This window comes from Ovis aries, chromosome X (genome assembly GCF_016772045.2).
Source record: "Ovis aries strain OAR_USU_Benz2616 breed Rambouillet chromosome X, ARS-UI_Ramb_v3.0, whole genome shotgun sequence".
Classification (NCBI taxonomy): domain Eukaryota; kingdom Metazoa; phylum Chordata; class Mammalia; order Artiodactyla; family Bovidae; genus Ovis; species Ovis aries.
In genome coordinates this window covers 118,929,732-118,946,748 of record NC_056080.1, presented here as the reverse complement: position 1 = coordinate 118,946,748, position 17,017 = coordinate 118,929,732, and the positions used below count along the sequence as shown (strand labels likewise).

At 36.5% G+C, this 17,017-nt stretch overlaps 1 protein-coding gene across 3 annotated transcripts in view; it reads left to right on the top strand.

Annotated features, from left to right (window-relative positions):
* Positions 1-9,728: 9,728 nt before the first annotated feature.
* KLHL4 (kelch like family member 4) overlaps positions 9,729-17,017 on the top strand; it is a 137,301-nt gene continuing 130,012 nt past the window's right edge. For all 3 annotated transcript variants that reach the window (XM_012107510.5, XM_004022411.6, XM_060408463.1), the window contains exon 1: positions 9,729-10,226. In XM_012107510.5, the coding sequence (XP_011962900.2) occupies positions 9,808-10,226 (419 nt within the window). In that variant the 5' untranslated portion in view covers positions 9,729-9,807. The remainder of the gene's footprint in view (positions 10,227-17,017) is intronic.

Here is a 17,017-nt window from a genome sequence, read left to right as displayed (position 1 = left end):
AGTGCACTTTTTCACATTTCCTTATTACTTTGCTTTGATCATTCTAAACCGACAGTCATGCTTATAGACTTACATAGAAGAGATAAATGGCATCATTTAAGTATACTGTTAACTGTTGAGAACATTTCATTAACCTTTTTTATGAGAAAACAGTAACTCCTTTTAACTCTAGAATTCTTAACCACCTTTCCAACCATCTGGATATGTTCTGTCTACCCCATTAACTAGCAATATACTCAATATTGAGGGCTATGACTTTTCTTGATTTTTTTCATAATATTCCATAAAACATAGGGATTTGTTCAAATAAATTTTTCCAACAATAAAACCCTTTGAAATAATGGTTTTATAGTGAGAAATTGTATTTTTACTTTACCTGTTTTTAGACATCTTATAGATTAAATTGCCTTTTTTGTCCTCACAGTATCTCACAAACTAGGGAAAGGGCATATTTTCTTTACTTTCTTTTACAAAAAACAACTTGAGGCACAAAGCAGTTTTCATGATTTTGCTCACACAGAACGCATAAGGGAACTGAGAATAAGATCAGTTCAAAGATTTCTTTCTAGGAAATCTTTAGTGACCTCTCTCTCAGTTACCTTTTGATGACTATGCTACTTTCATTTTATGTCTTTATTTAATCCAGGGGGTCCTTGAAGCCACATGCCCTGATAAACTTAGGCCATTCTTTTCTAATGGCATTTTATTCAAAACATTTTAACTGTAAAGCTAGGTATAACCATTTCATGGAGCTCATCATTTTTGCATGACCAAGGAGACATTAACCAGATTTTAAAGAAATAAAACTGTTAAACAGAGCCCTTAAATTATTATAAATGTCAATATATACATGTTCACTTAGCCTTGATATTAATTAACATCTACAACTGCCTGTGGAAAGCTTCAGGTAAAATTTCACATTTGTGTACACAGTTTCATCTGTCCTCACAATTCATAATTTGAGAAATGTGGTTTACATAATGTATATTATAAGAATTTCCACAGCCTGCACCTCTGTTTTCTAGTAGATAGTTAATATATAAAAAATGACTCACGAAATTTTCTCTACTGTTACTAAGCAGATACCAAGCACAGAGTTATCCTTAAAACTCCTGACCTTGTAAACATGAGCTCAGTTTTCTGCTCTATATAATGTTGTTGTTTAGTAGCCAGGTCATGTCTGACTCTTGCAACCCTATGGACTGTAGCCTGCCAGGCTCCTCTGTCCATGGGATTTCCCAGGAAAGATTCTATATTACATAACAATATAATTTAAACTGTATTGAAATTACTTTGAATCTGGCTTATTATGACTAATTCATTTAGATTTTAGAGTTACAATTTTAATCGACTTTCTCCCTCTGTATAGAATGTTGAGAACCTTGGGTTCTCACTAAAAACATTTCCTAAATTGTTTCCTCTGTCCCTCTCTTATTCTCTTCCCTCAAATCTCGCAGACATCTTTATATAAACTGATCCACTTATAAGACTTTTCTTTTATATATATATACATATCCCCTTCATTTTGGATTTCCTTTCATTTAGGTCATCACAGAGCATTGAGTAGAGTTCTCTGTGCTATAGAGTAGGTTCTCAATAGTTATCTGTTTTATATATAGTAGTCTATATATATAAATCCCAGTTCCCCAATTCATCCCACCACCCCCTTCCCCCTTCTTGATATCTATATGTTTGTTCTCTCTATGTCTCTATTTCTGCTTTGCAAATAGCTTCATCTATACCATTTTTCTAGATTCCACATATATGCATTAGTATATCATATTTGCTTTTTTCTTTCTGACTTCCTTCACTCCGTATGACAATCTCTAAGTCCATCCATGTCTCTGCAAATGGCACAATTTCATTCCTTTTTATAGCTGAATAATATTCAACTATATATATATGCCACATCTTTAAAAATTATTTTTTAATTGAAGGATAATTGCTTCACAGAATTAATTTTGATGTTTTCTGTCAAACATCAACAAGAATCAGCCATAGGTCCACCAATGTCCCCTCCCTACTGAACCTCCCTCCCATCTCACTCCCCATTGTGCCACATCTTTATTCATTATTCTATTGATGGGCATTTAAGTTACTTCCATGTCCTGGATATTGTGCTGCAATAAACACGAGTGAATGTATCTTTTTGAATTATGGTTTTCACCGAGTATTTGCCCAAGAGTGAAATAACAAGATCACCTATTTTTAGCTTTTTAATAGACTCCCATACTGTTCTCCATAGAGTTTGTATCAATTTACTTTCCCACCAACAATGCAGGACGGTTCGTTTCCTCTCCACCCACTCTCTAGAATTTATAATTTGCAGACTTTTTGATGATGGCCATTCTGACCAATGTGAGGTGGTACCTAATTGTAGTTTTGGTTTTCATTTCTCTAATAATTAGTGATATTGAACTTCTTTCTATGTGCCTTTTGGACACCTATATGTCTTCTTGGAGAAATGTCTATTTAGGTCTTCTGCCCGTTTTTGAGTTTTTAAAATATTTTAGGGATTTATATATTTTAGATATTAATCCCTTGTTAGTTGCTTAATTTGCAAATATTTTATCTGTTCTGAAGGTTATCTTGTTTATGGTTTCCTTTGCTTTGCAAAAGTTTTTAAGTTTAATTAGACCCAATTTGTTTATTTTAGTTTTTATTTTCATTAGTTTAGGAGGTGGATTAAAAAAGATCTTGCTGTGATTTTATGTCAGAGTATGTTCTCCCTAAGTTTTCCTTTAAGAGTTTTACGGTATCTGGCCTTACATTTAGGTCATTAATCCATTTTGAGTTTACTTTTGTGTATGGTGTTAGGGAGTGTTCTAATTTCATTCATTTGCATGTAGCTCTTCAGTTTTCACAGCACCACTTATTGAAGACACTGTCTTTTATCCATTGTATATTGCTGCCTCCTTTGCTGTAGATTAGTTGACCATGGATAGATATACGCGTTTATCTCTGTGTTTTCTATCCTCTTCCTTGATCTGTATTTCTGTTTTTGTTCCTGTACCATATGGTCTTGATTACTGTAGCTATCTAGTATAGTCTCAAGTTATAAATTGAATTTTATTTTTTAAATTTCTGTTGATTCTAAACATAATTTTTTCTTTGAAGGAGCATTTTAGCTATTAGTATAATAATTAAACAAAACAATATACATCCATTTTATATTTTTAAAAGATATTGAACACATTAAAATTTTATTGGGAACTTATTAGTGGAGACAAATGAGCCTACTTTTGTGCTCAGTTCAGGTAATAACAATGGCTATTACTTTTTAATGAAATGAGACAGATGTGAGCAAAATTCAGTCATTTTGTTATTATAGATGTAAGCACTGAAGAAAGTTAGTTCATCTAAATAAGTGGATAAAATGAAGGAGTTTCCTTCAACTTATCATTCAGTTATTTGAGCTCCTTTTGCAGAGTCAGGAAACTGATAGGGACTCTGAGTCAATATTAATGTTTTTAACCTTCTTCAATATTTCATAGTGATTTTGGGCACAGTGACTTAGGACAGGATTGGCTGAGAGCCATGTGCTTAGCATCCGACTTTTCCAATCAGATATTGCTTTTCTTTTCATCATAGTGCTACCTGTAGTGGTTTGTGTCAAATGAATAGTTCAATGTCAGGACCATGATAGGTTGTTGATGTGTAACCTTTACTGCACAGAAATTTATAACCATGTTACTTTAAGTTTTATAATCATATAATTACTGGAAAGAAGTAAAACTAAGTATCCCTAAGTACATTCGGATAATGTTAACTATGGAGGTGTCCTATTAGCTAATTTAATTTGTTGGCCAAGATTTTACTCAGAATGAAACATCATTAGCGCATATAGCTGCTAAGCTGGTGGGAGTTTTCAGTTGGTTTGCACACTTGTTCCCCAACCTGTATAATTATTAATGATTTAGAAGGGTATTTTAGACCATAACCAATTTTGCATTTTCTTTTTAAAATTCCAGCACTTAGTGAGATAGTAAATTCTGTGATAATAAAATAATTTAGAATTTTTCATTCATTAGTTCTACTTGGTATCTATTAACTATTTAATATTTCATTAATTTCATGTATATTAAATAGTATTAATAGATAGCAGGTAGATAATAAGGAAATGATTAATAAAATATAATTCCTATCCTCACAAACATTTTTATTTTTGTTTGAATATGCTTAAATCTTTCTTTTATAATCAGAAACTTCAAAGGGACCCTCATGGTTAATAATATATTATTCTTTTTATTTTCTAGATGGCACCCGACTCCAGTACTCTTGCCTGGAATATCCCATGGACAGAGGAGCCTGGTAGGCTGCAGTCCATGGGGTCACGAAGAGTCAGACACGACTGAGCGACTTCACTTTGATTTCTCACATTCATGCATTGGAGAAGGAAATGGCAACCCACTCCAGTATTCTTGCCTAGAGAATCCCAGGAATGGGGGAGCCTGGTGGGCTGCCGTCTATGGGGTTGCACTGAGTCAGACACGACTGAAGTGACTTAGCAGCAGCAGATGATTTATATACTTTTTTGGTCATTCTAAAATTTTGTATCCAATATCTAAGAAAATGGTCATAATCTACATATTTTAAACAAACAAACAAAAAAACACACTCTTGGTAGAATCATACAAGTTCAGTTCAGTTCAGTTGCTCAGTAGTGTCCGACTCTTTGCGACCCCATGAATCACAGCACGCCAGGCCTCCCTGTCCATCACCAACTCCCGGAGTTCACTCAGACACGTCCATCGAGTTCATGATACCATACAGCCATCTCATCCTCTGTCGTCCCCTTCTCCTACTGCCCACAATCCCTCCCAGCATCAAAGTCTTTTCCAATGAGTCAACTCTTTGCATGAGCTGGCCAAAGTACTGGAGTTTCAGCATTAGCATCATTCCTTCCAAAGAAATCCCAGGGCTGATCTCCTTCAGAATGGACTGGTTTGATCTCCTTGCAGTCCAAGGGACTCTCAAGAGTCTTCTCCAACACCACAGTTCAAAAGCATCAATTCTTCGGTGCTCAGCCTTCTTCACAGTCCAACTCTCACATCCATACATGACTACTGGAAAAACCATAACCTTGACTAGACGGACCTTAGTCGGCAAAGTAATGTCTCTGCTTTCAATATGCTGTCTAGGTTGGTCATAACTTTTCTTCCAAGGAGTAAGCATCTTTTAATTTCATGGCTGCAATCACCATCTGCAGTGATTTTGGAGCCCCCCAAAATAAAGCTTGACATTGTTTCCACTGTTTCTCCATCTATTTCCCATGGAGTGATGGGACTGGATGCCATGGTCTTCGTTTTCTGAATGTTGAGCTTTAAGCCAACTTTTTCACTCTCCTCTTTCACTTTCATCAAGAGGCTTTTTAGTTCCTCTTCACTTTCTGCCATAAGGGTGGTGTCATCTGCATATCTGAGGTTATTGATATTTCTCCCGGCAATCTTGATTCCAGCTTGTGCTTCTTCCAGCCCAGTGTTTCTCATGATGTACTCTGCATATAAATTAAATAAGCAGGGTGACAATATACAGCCTTGACGTACCCCTTTTCCTATTTGGATCCAGTCTGTTGTTCCATGTCCAGTTCTAACTGTTGCTTCCTGACCTGCATACAGATGTCTCAAGAGGCAGGTTAGGTGGTCTGGTATTCCCATCTCTTTCAGAATTTTCCACAGTTTATTGTGATCCACACAGTCAAAGGCTTTGGCATAGTCAATAAAGCAGAAATAGATGTTTTTCTGGAACTCTCTTGCTTTTCCCATGATCCAGTGGATGTTGCCAATTTGATCTCTGGTTCCTCTGCCTTTTCTAAAATGAGCTTGAACATCAGGAAGTTCACAGTTCATGTATTGCTGAAGCCTGGCTTGGAGAATTTTGAGCATTACTTTACTAGTGTGTGAGATGAGTGCAATTGTGTGGTAGTTTGAGCATTCTTTGGCATTGCCTTTCTTTGGGATTGGAATGAAAACTGATCTTTTCAAGTCCTGTGGCCACTGCTGAGTTTGCCAAATTTGCTGGCATATTGAGTGCAGCATTTTCACAGCATCATCTTTCAGGATTTGAAATAGGTCTACCGGAATTCCACCACCTCCACTAGCTTTGTTCGTAGTGATGCACCATCGTGACTATCCAGGTAATGAAGATCCTTTTTGTACAGTTGTTCTGTGTATTCTTGCCATCTCTTCTTAATATCTTCTGCTTCTGTTAGGTCCATACCATTTCTGTCCTTTATTGAGCCCATGTTTGCATGAAATGTTCCCTTGGTATCTATTGTATTATAAAGGATTACAGCCATGAAATTAAAAGACGCTTACTCCTTGGAAAAAAAGTTATGACCAACCTAGACCGCATATTGAAAGCAGAGACATTACTTTGCCGACTAAGGTCCGTCTAGTCAAGGCTATGGTTTTTCCAGTAGTCATGTATGGATGTGAGAGTTGAACTGTGAAGAAGGCTGAGCGCCGAAGATTTGATGTGTTTGAACTGTGGTGTTGGAGAAGACTCTTGAGAGTCCCTTGGGCTGAAAGGAGATCCAACCAGTCCAGTCTAAAGGAGATCAGCCCTGGGATTTCTTTGGAAGGAATGATGCTAAAGCTGAAACTCCAGTACTTTGGCCACCTCATGTGAAGAGCTGACTCATTGGAGAAGACTTTGATGCTGGGAGGGATTGGGGACAGGAGGAGAAGGGGACGACCAAGGATGAGATGGCTGGATGGCATCACGGACTTGATGGACGTGACTCTGAGTGAACTCCGGGAGTTGGTGATGGACAGGGAGGCCTGGTGTGCTGCGATTCATGGGGTCACAAAGAGTCGGACACGACTGAGTGACTGAACTGAACTGAACTGATTGTTCATAAAAGATACACAGGGAAATACACAATTATATCTGAATTGTTAACAAGCTCAGGAAATACATAAAAAACTAGGTTGCTGATTCTTAGTATCCAAGAAGATATTTTTTAGAACTACTTAGATGGTCAATGTAGTGATTCTTCTTGTGCTTACCACATACTGTTTGCACTTCTATTGTAATACTTTATTCATTCTGCTTGGTATTTGCAGTTTGTTTACTCTTTGTCCAATATTGTGTTTTAGGCATATTGGGGAATACAAAGATCTTAAATATAAATCTTGACTCTAGGCATTTGTTTGGAATGTTATCTACCCAGATAAGAAAAAGGGAATTTACGTTTAGTTGTCAGGACTCACTGTGCCTGGGACTCATCAGAACTATTTGAGATCCCCTTCAATTATTTATATGTTAAATATCAGGAACTGACATTACACTCACCAAGGAGAGAGGATGATAGAAGTCAACACTGAGGTTTAAGGAGCCTATTGGAAAATAGGTTGGGAAGTTGGAGAAAGGAGTAATGTGTTTGTAACTGGTATAAAAATCAGCTGTATATCTATCTGTGTATTTATCAATTTCTTAGTACTAGAATAATATCGCTCAGCATGTCCGACTTTTTGCAACCCCATGGACTGTAGCCTGCCAGGCTCCTCTGTCCATGGGGTTTTCCAGGCAATAGTACTGGAGTGGATTGTCATTTCCTTCTCCAGGGGATCTTCCTGACCCAGGGATCAAACCATGGTCTCTTGCATTGTAGACAGCCGCTTTGCCATCTGAGCCACCAGGGAAGTCCCATAGAGTAACAGAAAAATATAAATAGGTAAATTAATAGATATTCATTTATTGTAAGGAATTGACTTGATTATGGAGGCTGACAGATCCCAAGATTGTAGTCAGCAAGTTGGAGACCCAAAAGAGCTGATGGTATAGCTCTGATCCAAAGGCCTTGCAGGCGTTGAGACCCAAGAAAAGTCAATATTTCAGTTTGAGTCGGAAGTCAGGGAAAAAAGATAGTGTCCCAGCTTGATGGCAGTCAGGCAAGTGAAATTCCCTCTTGTTTAGGGAAGTGTCACCATTCTGCTTATTCAGGCTTTCAGCTGACTAGAAGAGGCCCACCCACATTATAGAACTTCCCCGGTGGCTCAATCAGTAAAGAAACCACCTGTAATGCAGGAGATAGCCTGCAATATAGGAGACCAGGGTTCAGTCCCTGGGTCGGGAAGTTCCCCTGGAGAAGGAAATGGCAACCCACTCAGGTATTCTTGCCTGGAAAATCCCATGGACAGGGGAACCTGGCAGACTACAGTCCATGGGGTCACAAAGAATTGGACATGACTGAGCGTCTAAACCATCACCACCTACCTTAGGGAGGATAATCTATTAGTCTATTGATTTAAATGTTAAACTCATTCAAAAATACACTCACAGAAACACCCAAAACAATACTTGACCAAATAGCTGGGTATCCTGTAGCCCATTTAAATTGACACAGAAATTTACCACTATACATATACAAAAAAAGAGGGGAAAGGAAATGGTATATTAGATTTATAGAAAACTGCAGGTAAATTTTCTATTTATAAATTTTTAAAAATCCATTGCAAGTATAAACTTGGGAAATTTGTTCAGCCACTCCATATTATATATGAAGAAACATACAAACAAGTAAATGACTTGTTCAAGATAATACAGCTCATTAATCATAAAACCTGAGCTAGAATCAAAACCTTATAATTTCAGTATTCTTTCTAAGGATACAGTGGTACAATTCCCCTTTATCACATGTGTGCATGACATGTAAGCTATAAAGTTCAAAGTAAATTTCAAAATGGTATTGGTGAATATATTCTTTATACGTTACTGTTATAGAAACATTTACCCCTGTACAAAGTAGAGATTCTGAATCAGAGATCTCAAAGTACTTTGTGCACAGTTATTACTGAGATATGTGACAATTTGGAGTTACTTCAAAACATGCCTTTTGCACATCCTCTCATACGAACTTTTGAACAAAGAAAATAGACCTTTAACACTGCCTGTGAGAGTAAAGAGCATGATAAGGAAATGTTTATACAGGCACGGAGCCAGAATAGACTATTCGTTTTCAAGTTTTGGTTCGTGAGAGAAGACATGTCTTCCTACCTATGAGCTTAGAAAAACACTGTTCTCTTCCTTCAGGGGTAGACTTAAAATACTGTTAATACATCCTCTAGTGTTTTTAGCCATAGGTAACCAACACATTATGTTTCTAAAATTGTTCAGGTTTTCAAACAAATATCTCTATAAAGACAGTCACATTTTCAGACATTTTGTAAAAAAATAACTACAAATATGCATGAGGAGACTGGTGGCAAGATACTTTTTCTTAATGAACTACCTTCAAATTTTCCATAAGAACACCAAAATAGGTCATAATGAATTCATTGTTACAAATTCTCCTAGGACAAAATGTCACATTTTTAGAAGTGGGCTGCCAGGAAATAATATCTGACAGAGGGTGGGGTGAGTGGAATTTAGAAACAAGTGTTTTTAAACACTTTGCTTTTGTTCACTTGCTTGGACTTAAAAGCCAAAGCTACTATACTTCAGTTAGGAAGGAGCTGGGTTAGATATTTACAAGTCCAGGCGGGAAGGCTGGGAGTTTGCAAATCTAGCAGCTGGAGTGTGTTGTAGCTGTTTTCCTGTGCTAAACTGATTTACTTGTTTAAGGTCTGACCTCATCATCCTGTCCGTATGGGTTCCCACCTACACTGTTAGCTGCTGCTTTCTGCTTCAGCTGGAAAGCTGGAACTGTTCGCAGTGTATCACAAACAGTGGGGGAGGGGGGAACAAGAGACTGCTCTCAACACTTGTGCTTTTGTTAGTCCTACAGAAGAGGCAGAGAAACAAGAGATAACAAAGGCTGTTTCCTTTCTGTGAGAGAAGGCTTTCGTCTTTCCTCCTGCAACAATGTCAGTGTCTGGCAAGAAAGAGTTTGATGTGAAACAGATCCTAAGGCTACGCTGGAGATGGTTTAGTCATCCTTCTCAAGGCTCACCCAACACTGGAAATTGCCTTCAGCAGGAAGGATATGAGCATAGAGGGACCCCGGTTCAGGGCAGATTGAAGAACCACTCTCGGGACAGAAATGGACTGAAAAAAAGCAACAGTCCTGTCCACCACAGCGTATTACCACCAGTGCCAGAATTGGCCCCTGCCCATCAAAGAGCCTTTCAGAACTGGCACTCACGAAAACTGATAGAACATCTTCGAGCAAATGAAGATACTCTTAAAGCAGTTCCATGGAATTTGTTCAAAGAAGCTTATGAAAAACACTCACAAGATGTGGAGATGATGGCTGATGACAATACAGAAGATTCTACAGCCGGGTAGGAGTTTTTGAACACATAACAAAGTCATAGCTTAGATTAACTTATCCTCTGAAGTGCTCATTTAGTGTTTAAATAAAAGTTATAATAATTTCTGAATTTGTATGCAGCCAATCGGGGTGTTCAAGTAATCCCCTTATCTGAGTCTATAAAAGAATATAGTCATAGTACATACTTTTGGTAATTAATGGGAAATATGCTTTAGAGTTGTGAGTTTAGTTTCTCTATTCCATTCTGATTCTGTTAAGAATTCTGTTTCAGTTTTTAGAGATTAGCAATTATTATAATTGTTACTTTTCTGTAAATATCCTCTGTTGCTTGAATATTCAGATAGTTGTGTTTCTTTCTTTCTTCCTTTGTAAAATTGTGATCGATTACCTAGAACTCTTTCTGACTTTGTCAGGCCAGCTCTGACTGCTCAGCACATCCTTGTCTATAACTTAGTACATAGTTGCCATACTGATGCTTGATAAATATTATCTTTATGTGAGAGTATGGAAAAGTTTATTTTGGCATTTGAGATTTATTTCAAGTAGTATTAGGTTCCACAGCTAGTTTGCATTTATGAAAATATTTTGCATAAAACAAGTAATGAAATGCTTCTTATGGCAGTGAGATTTTAAAGTAGGAAATGGAACATATCAACTATTTTAGAATATTAAAATGTGATAAAAATGATAATAAAGTATTGTGTAAGTATAGCTCATAAAATCTTTGACCTCATTTTTATTTTTGTGTCTACCAGTATTGTTTGATTCTGTTTTATATTTTGTTTTTTTGGCCACAAGGCATGTGGGATCTTAGCTCCCAGACCAGGGATCAAATCCACACATCCTGCATTGAAAGGTGGAGTCTTAACCACTGGACCCCCAGGGAAATCCCACACCAGTATTGTTTGAGTAGAAGAAAAGTATGTTCCCTCCTCTAATACTGTCTAATATAACTTAATCTAGTACATTTTTACTTTATTTTCCTTTTTTCATTATCAGATTTTATTTCTTCAACATGTAGACACAAGTAATGATTTTGATAATGAAATTACAGTGTAAAAGGTTATAGTAAAAAATGTATTTTTGAAATGGCTTAAATTTTATAGTGGTTCAGCTTAAAGGTATGCTAATTTATTTAGAAATCTGGATATTTTGTGTACTGTCTATAAGTGTGGGCTTCCCCTGTGGTTCAGATGGTAAAGGAATCTGCTTGCAATGCAGGGGACCCAGGTTTGATCCCTGGTTTGGGAAGATCCCCTGGAGAAGGGCATGGCTACCCACTGCAGTATTCTTGCCTGGAAAATCCCATAGACAGAGGAGCCTGGCAGGCTACGGTCCATGGGGTCACAAGAGTCAGATGTGACTTAGTGACTGTCGTAAGGAAATTAAATTATCCACTGTGAATTCCTGATAAAATTTTTTTGAGCATCCTTAAATTGATTTTCCAGCATGAGAATATATTTACAGTAATTTAGATGCTAAATGAAAATACTAGATAAAATGTCAAATATAAAGTGTCACCAAATAATATCTTAAAAATATATTTCTCCTTTTATTCTTTACAATGTTCATATTCTAAAAAACATTCCCTTAAATATGCTATGGTTACAGTGCAAAGCTAATATTTTACTAAAATAAATACAGGAAGTAGTTTTATAGACGTGCCAGGAATATTTTAAGCTGAAGAGAAGAGGTAAATTGAGTGCTTAATTAATTGAAAATGATGATTTATTAATCTATAATTACCCATTCTGAATTATTTCATCTTGGGTAAAGAAAATTTGATAAGGAACTTTCTTATTTCCCACTTCTCTAATGCTTCTTTTTAAGCAAAATTGGGGAGCAGGAGGAAAAGATCCTGCAAAATTGGCAGCAACCTACTATTCCCTCAGTAGAACTCTTATGGTTAAATAACAAACAAAAATGGCAGTCAGTGTGAAGAACACAAGGTGAGTTCTAACACTTGGGCAAAAATAAGGGTTCTTAAGTCATCCTGCTTTCTACAAATATTGCAGGGAATAGAGAACGGACTAGTTTACTAAAATATAATATAGTTGAATAACCTATAATTAAATCTAAAACAGGTAGTAAAGCCAAGATATTAAAGTTATATTAATACATTGGCTAGGGGATTTTAAAACTCAAATACATTCTTTGTAATTGAATTTTAAGTTTGTATTTCATTTAGGAGCAGCTCTGTATCATGGTCCCACACTGTGAGTATGCACATATCAGCATGCATGTCATCAGAGGCCTAGGCTCAATTATCATCTCCTTTTTGCCCTCAGTTCAGTCGCTCAGTCATGTATGACTCTTTTTGCCCTAGTTATGTACTAACTCTGCATCTTTGCTTCCCATAACAAGCTTGCTCAATGGCCTTTCTTTTCTTATATCATCCTTAGAATTCAAAATATTAAACTATTTTGACAGTGTATTATGATCATGATTTTATATGACAGAATATTGTTATAAGGTGCTGATAAAGAGATGATTGTGTAAGTACCCAGGAGTATAAAGTTGTTCAACTGCATTTGCTAAGATAAATGTGGTTATCTCTTCATTGTGCTTGAGAACATTGAATAAAATCCTGATGACCTGTGTATTGGCCCAGAACAACATGCCGCAGTACAAAGCTGAAGATTCACAGGGATGTTTAGTTTTAAGGAATTGGCAGCAATTGGGATCATACCCTCACCCTATATGTTTTTGTGTAATTTGTTATCTGTATGATATATGATTTTGTGTATCTTTGGCAGTATTACTCTGTTAGACAAGCAACAAAATTCCCTCCATTTTACACCTTTTTGATTTTCAAGTGAGGTGTCCCTCGGGAACAACAAGGATGATGTCACTGTAAATTGCGATAGCCTGAAGAAGGGGGGATTGAATGAATAAGACTTAGAATTCATTAATAATTCATTCCACAAATATTGAGCACCATTGTGTGTCAGGTACACTTCTACATACTGGAGATAATTCAGGATCAAAACAGAAAATATGTTTTCATAGAGTATACATTCTAATAATGAGAGAAACAATAAAAATAAACCAAATATAGTACTTTAGTAGTTGTAAGTAGTATGAAGAAAAAATAATTAGAAGGAAGAGAGAGAAGAAAGGATCCTACTTCAGATAGGGAAGGCCTTTCTGATGAGGTAACATTTGAGCAGAGATCTAAACAAAGTGAAAGGGCAGTCATGAGGATGTCTGACACAGAATTCAAAGCAAGTGAGAGGTTACTGCTGCTGTGCCTCATGGGAGTCCATAACCTCCATTCATATTTTTTTTTTAATTCAAATCAATACCACATGTCCCCACACAATCCATTGATTAATGTTTCAAACATTCTTAATTTAAGTAGTGAAATCAAAAATATGCCCTGCCTGTTGCTTATTACAGTGACTTTAAGATCACATGCATATCCTCATGGGCACAGAGGTGACTTTCCAGTCATCCTTTAACCATGGTGCCATTTTGTTCTCTGGGGATCTGGCTATTCAGCCAGTAGATTATATACTTCAGGTACAGAGGCCCCATGCCCTTTGTGAAAATGGACACATGATGGTTTATTTGTTCTCTTCACAAAACAATCCAGATGGGTCCAAACCAAATGCATTGTGTGTCTTTATCCTCAACACAAATCCACATGTAATACGGAATATGCTTGGGGAATATTTATGCATAAGAGAAATCTTACATAATGAAGCTTACTGTAATATCTTTTCTCATAAAGTAGGAAGTAAGGTATGTGAGTATTTACAGGGAGCAGTTTCCAGAAAGACAGAACGGCGATTTCAAGAGCCTTGAAATGGAGTGTGCTTCATATGCTAAAACACAACAAGGCTAGTGCAGCTGCAGGAGGGCTTTCAAAGGGGAGATGAATAGCAGATAGCTTTGAAAAGGCAACAATAACACAGCATTAAAAATAATCAGCATCTTTTATAGATATTTACTATGTGCCAAGCACAAAATACATGTATTTTCTCATGTTCTCAAGAAAATTTTTGAATGCAAAGAATGTTCACGTCTTTCTCTGGGTACTACTTTATTGGATATCTGTTGTTGTTGCTTATCTTCTTTCAAGACAATATTATGTGGCTTTATAAAGTTCAGAGTTAGGCTTGCTTTACTTAATTTTATACCACATTACTGAGTAGAAACTGTTACTTTAAAGGAAAGAATAAGGAACAAACTACAATTTTATTGTTGTTTATAGAAAGTTTAAGATTAAATCTCTTTGTCTATGGGTTAAAATGTACCATACAAAACTACACAAGTTATTGAATTGCTTTATTAAACGAATAACATTTTTAGAGCATGTTAACACCTATTTTAAATATAGTGCAATGTTTCCTAATATTCCTAATTTCTAATGGAACTTCCGTTGGTTGATTTTAAATTCTTGCTAGGCACAGCCTATTTACTGAGAGTGAGGCACCATGGTCTTCACAACTCATTCTTAACAGTGTGGTATTGTGTATATATTTAAGTTAACATTAGTTAAAATGTATTTAATATTTGAGAAATTTGGGGCTCCTTTCTATCTAAGGATCTGGCAATATGTTAGGACCATGTTTCTTTAAACATTATGATTACACACCTATAGTTGTTATTTCTGATATTTGAAAGACAAGACTCAGTTTCCTTCTGCATTTGGAAATAAAAAAAATAAATTTATTTATTTTAATTGGAGGTTAATTACTTTACAATATTGTATTTGTTTTGCCATACATCAACATGAATCCACCACAGGTATACACGTGTTCCTCATCCTGAACACCCCTCTCCTCCTCCCTCCCTGTACCATCCCTCTGGGTCGTCTCAGTGCACCATCCCCAAGCATCCAGTATCATGCATCGAAACTGGACTGCCTATTCATTTCATATATGATATTACACATTTCAATGCCATTCTCCCAAATCATCCCACCCTCGCTCTCTCCCACAGGGTCCAAAAATTGTTCCATACATCTGTGTCTCTTTTGCTGTCTCGCATACAGTGTTATTGTTACCATTTTTCTAAATTCCATATATATGTGTTAGTATACTGTATTGCTGTTTTTCTTTCTGGCTTGCTTCACTCTGTATAACAGGCTCCAGTTCCATCCACCTCATTAGAACTGATTCAAATGTATTCTTTTTAATGGCTGAGTAATACTCCATTGTGTACATGTACCACAGCTTTCTTATCCATTCATCTGCTGATGGACATCTAGGTTGCTTCCATGTCCTGGCTATTATAAACAGTGATGTAATGAACATTGGGGTAAACGTGTCTCTTTCAATTCTGGTTTCCTCAGTGTGTATGCCCAGCAGTGGGATTGCTGGGTCATAAGGCAGTTCTATTTCCAGTTTTGTAAGGAATCCCCACACTGTTCTCCATAGTGGCTGTACTAGTTTGCATTCCCAGCAACAGTGTAAGAGGGTTCCCTTTTCTCCACACCCTCTCCAGCATTTATTGCTTGTAGACTTTTGGATTGCAGCCATTCTGACTGGCATGAAATGGTACCTCATTGTTGTTTTGATTTGCGTTTCTCTGAGAATGAGTGATGTTGAGCATCTTTTCATGTGTTTGTTAGCCATTTGTATGTCTTCTTTGGAGAAATGTCTGTTTAGTTCTTTGGCCCATTTTTTGATTGGGTCGTTTATTTTCTGGAATTGAGCTGCAGGAGTTGCTTGTATATTTTTGAGATTAGTTCTTTGTCAGTTGCTTCATTTGCTATTATTTTCTCCCATTCTGAAGGCTGTCTTTTCACCTTGCTTAGAGTTTCCTTTGTTGTGCAGAAGCTTTTAAGTTTCATTAGGTCCCATTTGTTTATTTTTGCTTTTATTTCCAGAATTCTGGGAGGTGGGTCGTAGATGATCCTGCTGTGATGTATGTCAGAGAGTGTTTTGCCTATGTTCTCCTCTAGGAGTTTTATAGTTTCTGGTCTTACATTTAGATCTTTAATCCATTTTGAGTTTATGTTTGTGTATGGTGTTAGAAAGTGTTCTAGTTTCATTCTTTTACAAGTGGTTGACCAGTTTTCCCAGCATCACTTGTTACAGAGATTGTCTTTAATCCATTGTGTATTCTTGCCTTCTTTGTCAAAGATAAGGTGTCCATAGGTGAGTGGATTTATCTCTGGGTTTTCTATTTTGTTCCATGCATCTATATTTCTGTCTTTGTGCCAGTACCATACTGTCTTGATGACTGTGGCTTTGTAGTAGAGCCTGAAGTCAGGCAGGTTGATTCCTCCAGTTTCATTCTTCTTTCTCAAGATTGCTTTGGCTATTCGAGGTTTTTTATACTTCCATACAAATTATGAAATTATTTGTTCTAGCTCTGTGAAAAATACCGTTGGTAGCTTGATAGGCATTGCACTGAATCTGTAAATTGCTTTGGGTAGTATACTCATTTTCACTATATTGTTTATTCTGATCCATGAACATGGTATATTTTTCCATCTATTAGTGTCCTCTTTGATTTCTTTCAGCAGTGTTTTATAGTTTTCTATATATAGGTCTTTAGTTTCTTTAGGTAGATATATTCCTAAGTATTTTATTCTTTTTATTGCAATGGTGAATGGAATTGTTTCCTTAATTTCTCTTTCTATTTTCTCATTATTAGTGTATAGGAATGCAAGGGATTTCTGTGTGTTGATTTTATATCCTACAACTTTACTATATTCATTGATTAGCTCAAGTAATTTTCTGGTGGAGTCTTTAGGGTTTTCTATGTAGAGGATCATGTCATCTGCAAACAGTGAGAGTTTTACTTTTTCTTTTCTAATTTGGATTCCTTTTATTTCTTTTTCTGCTC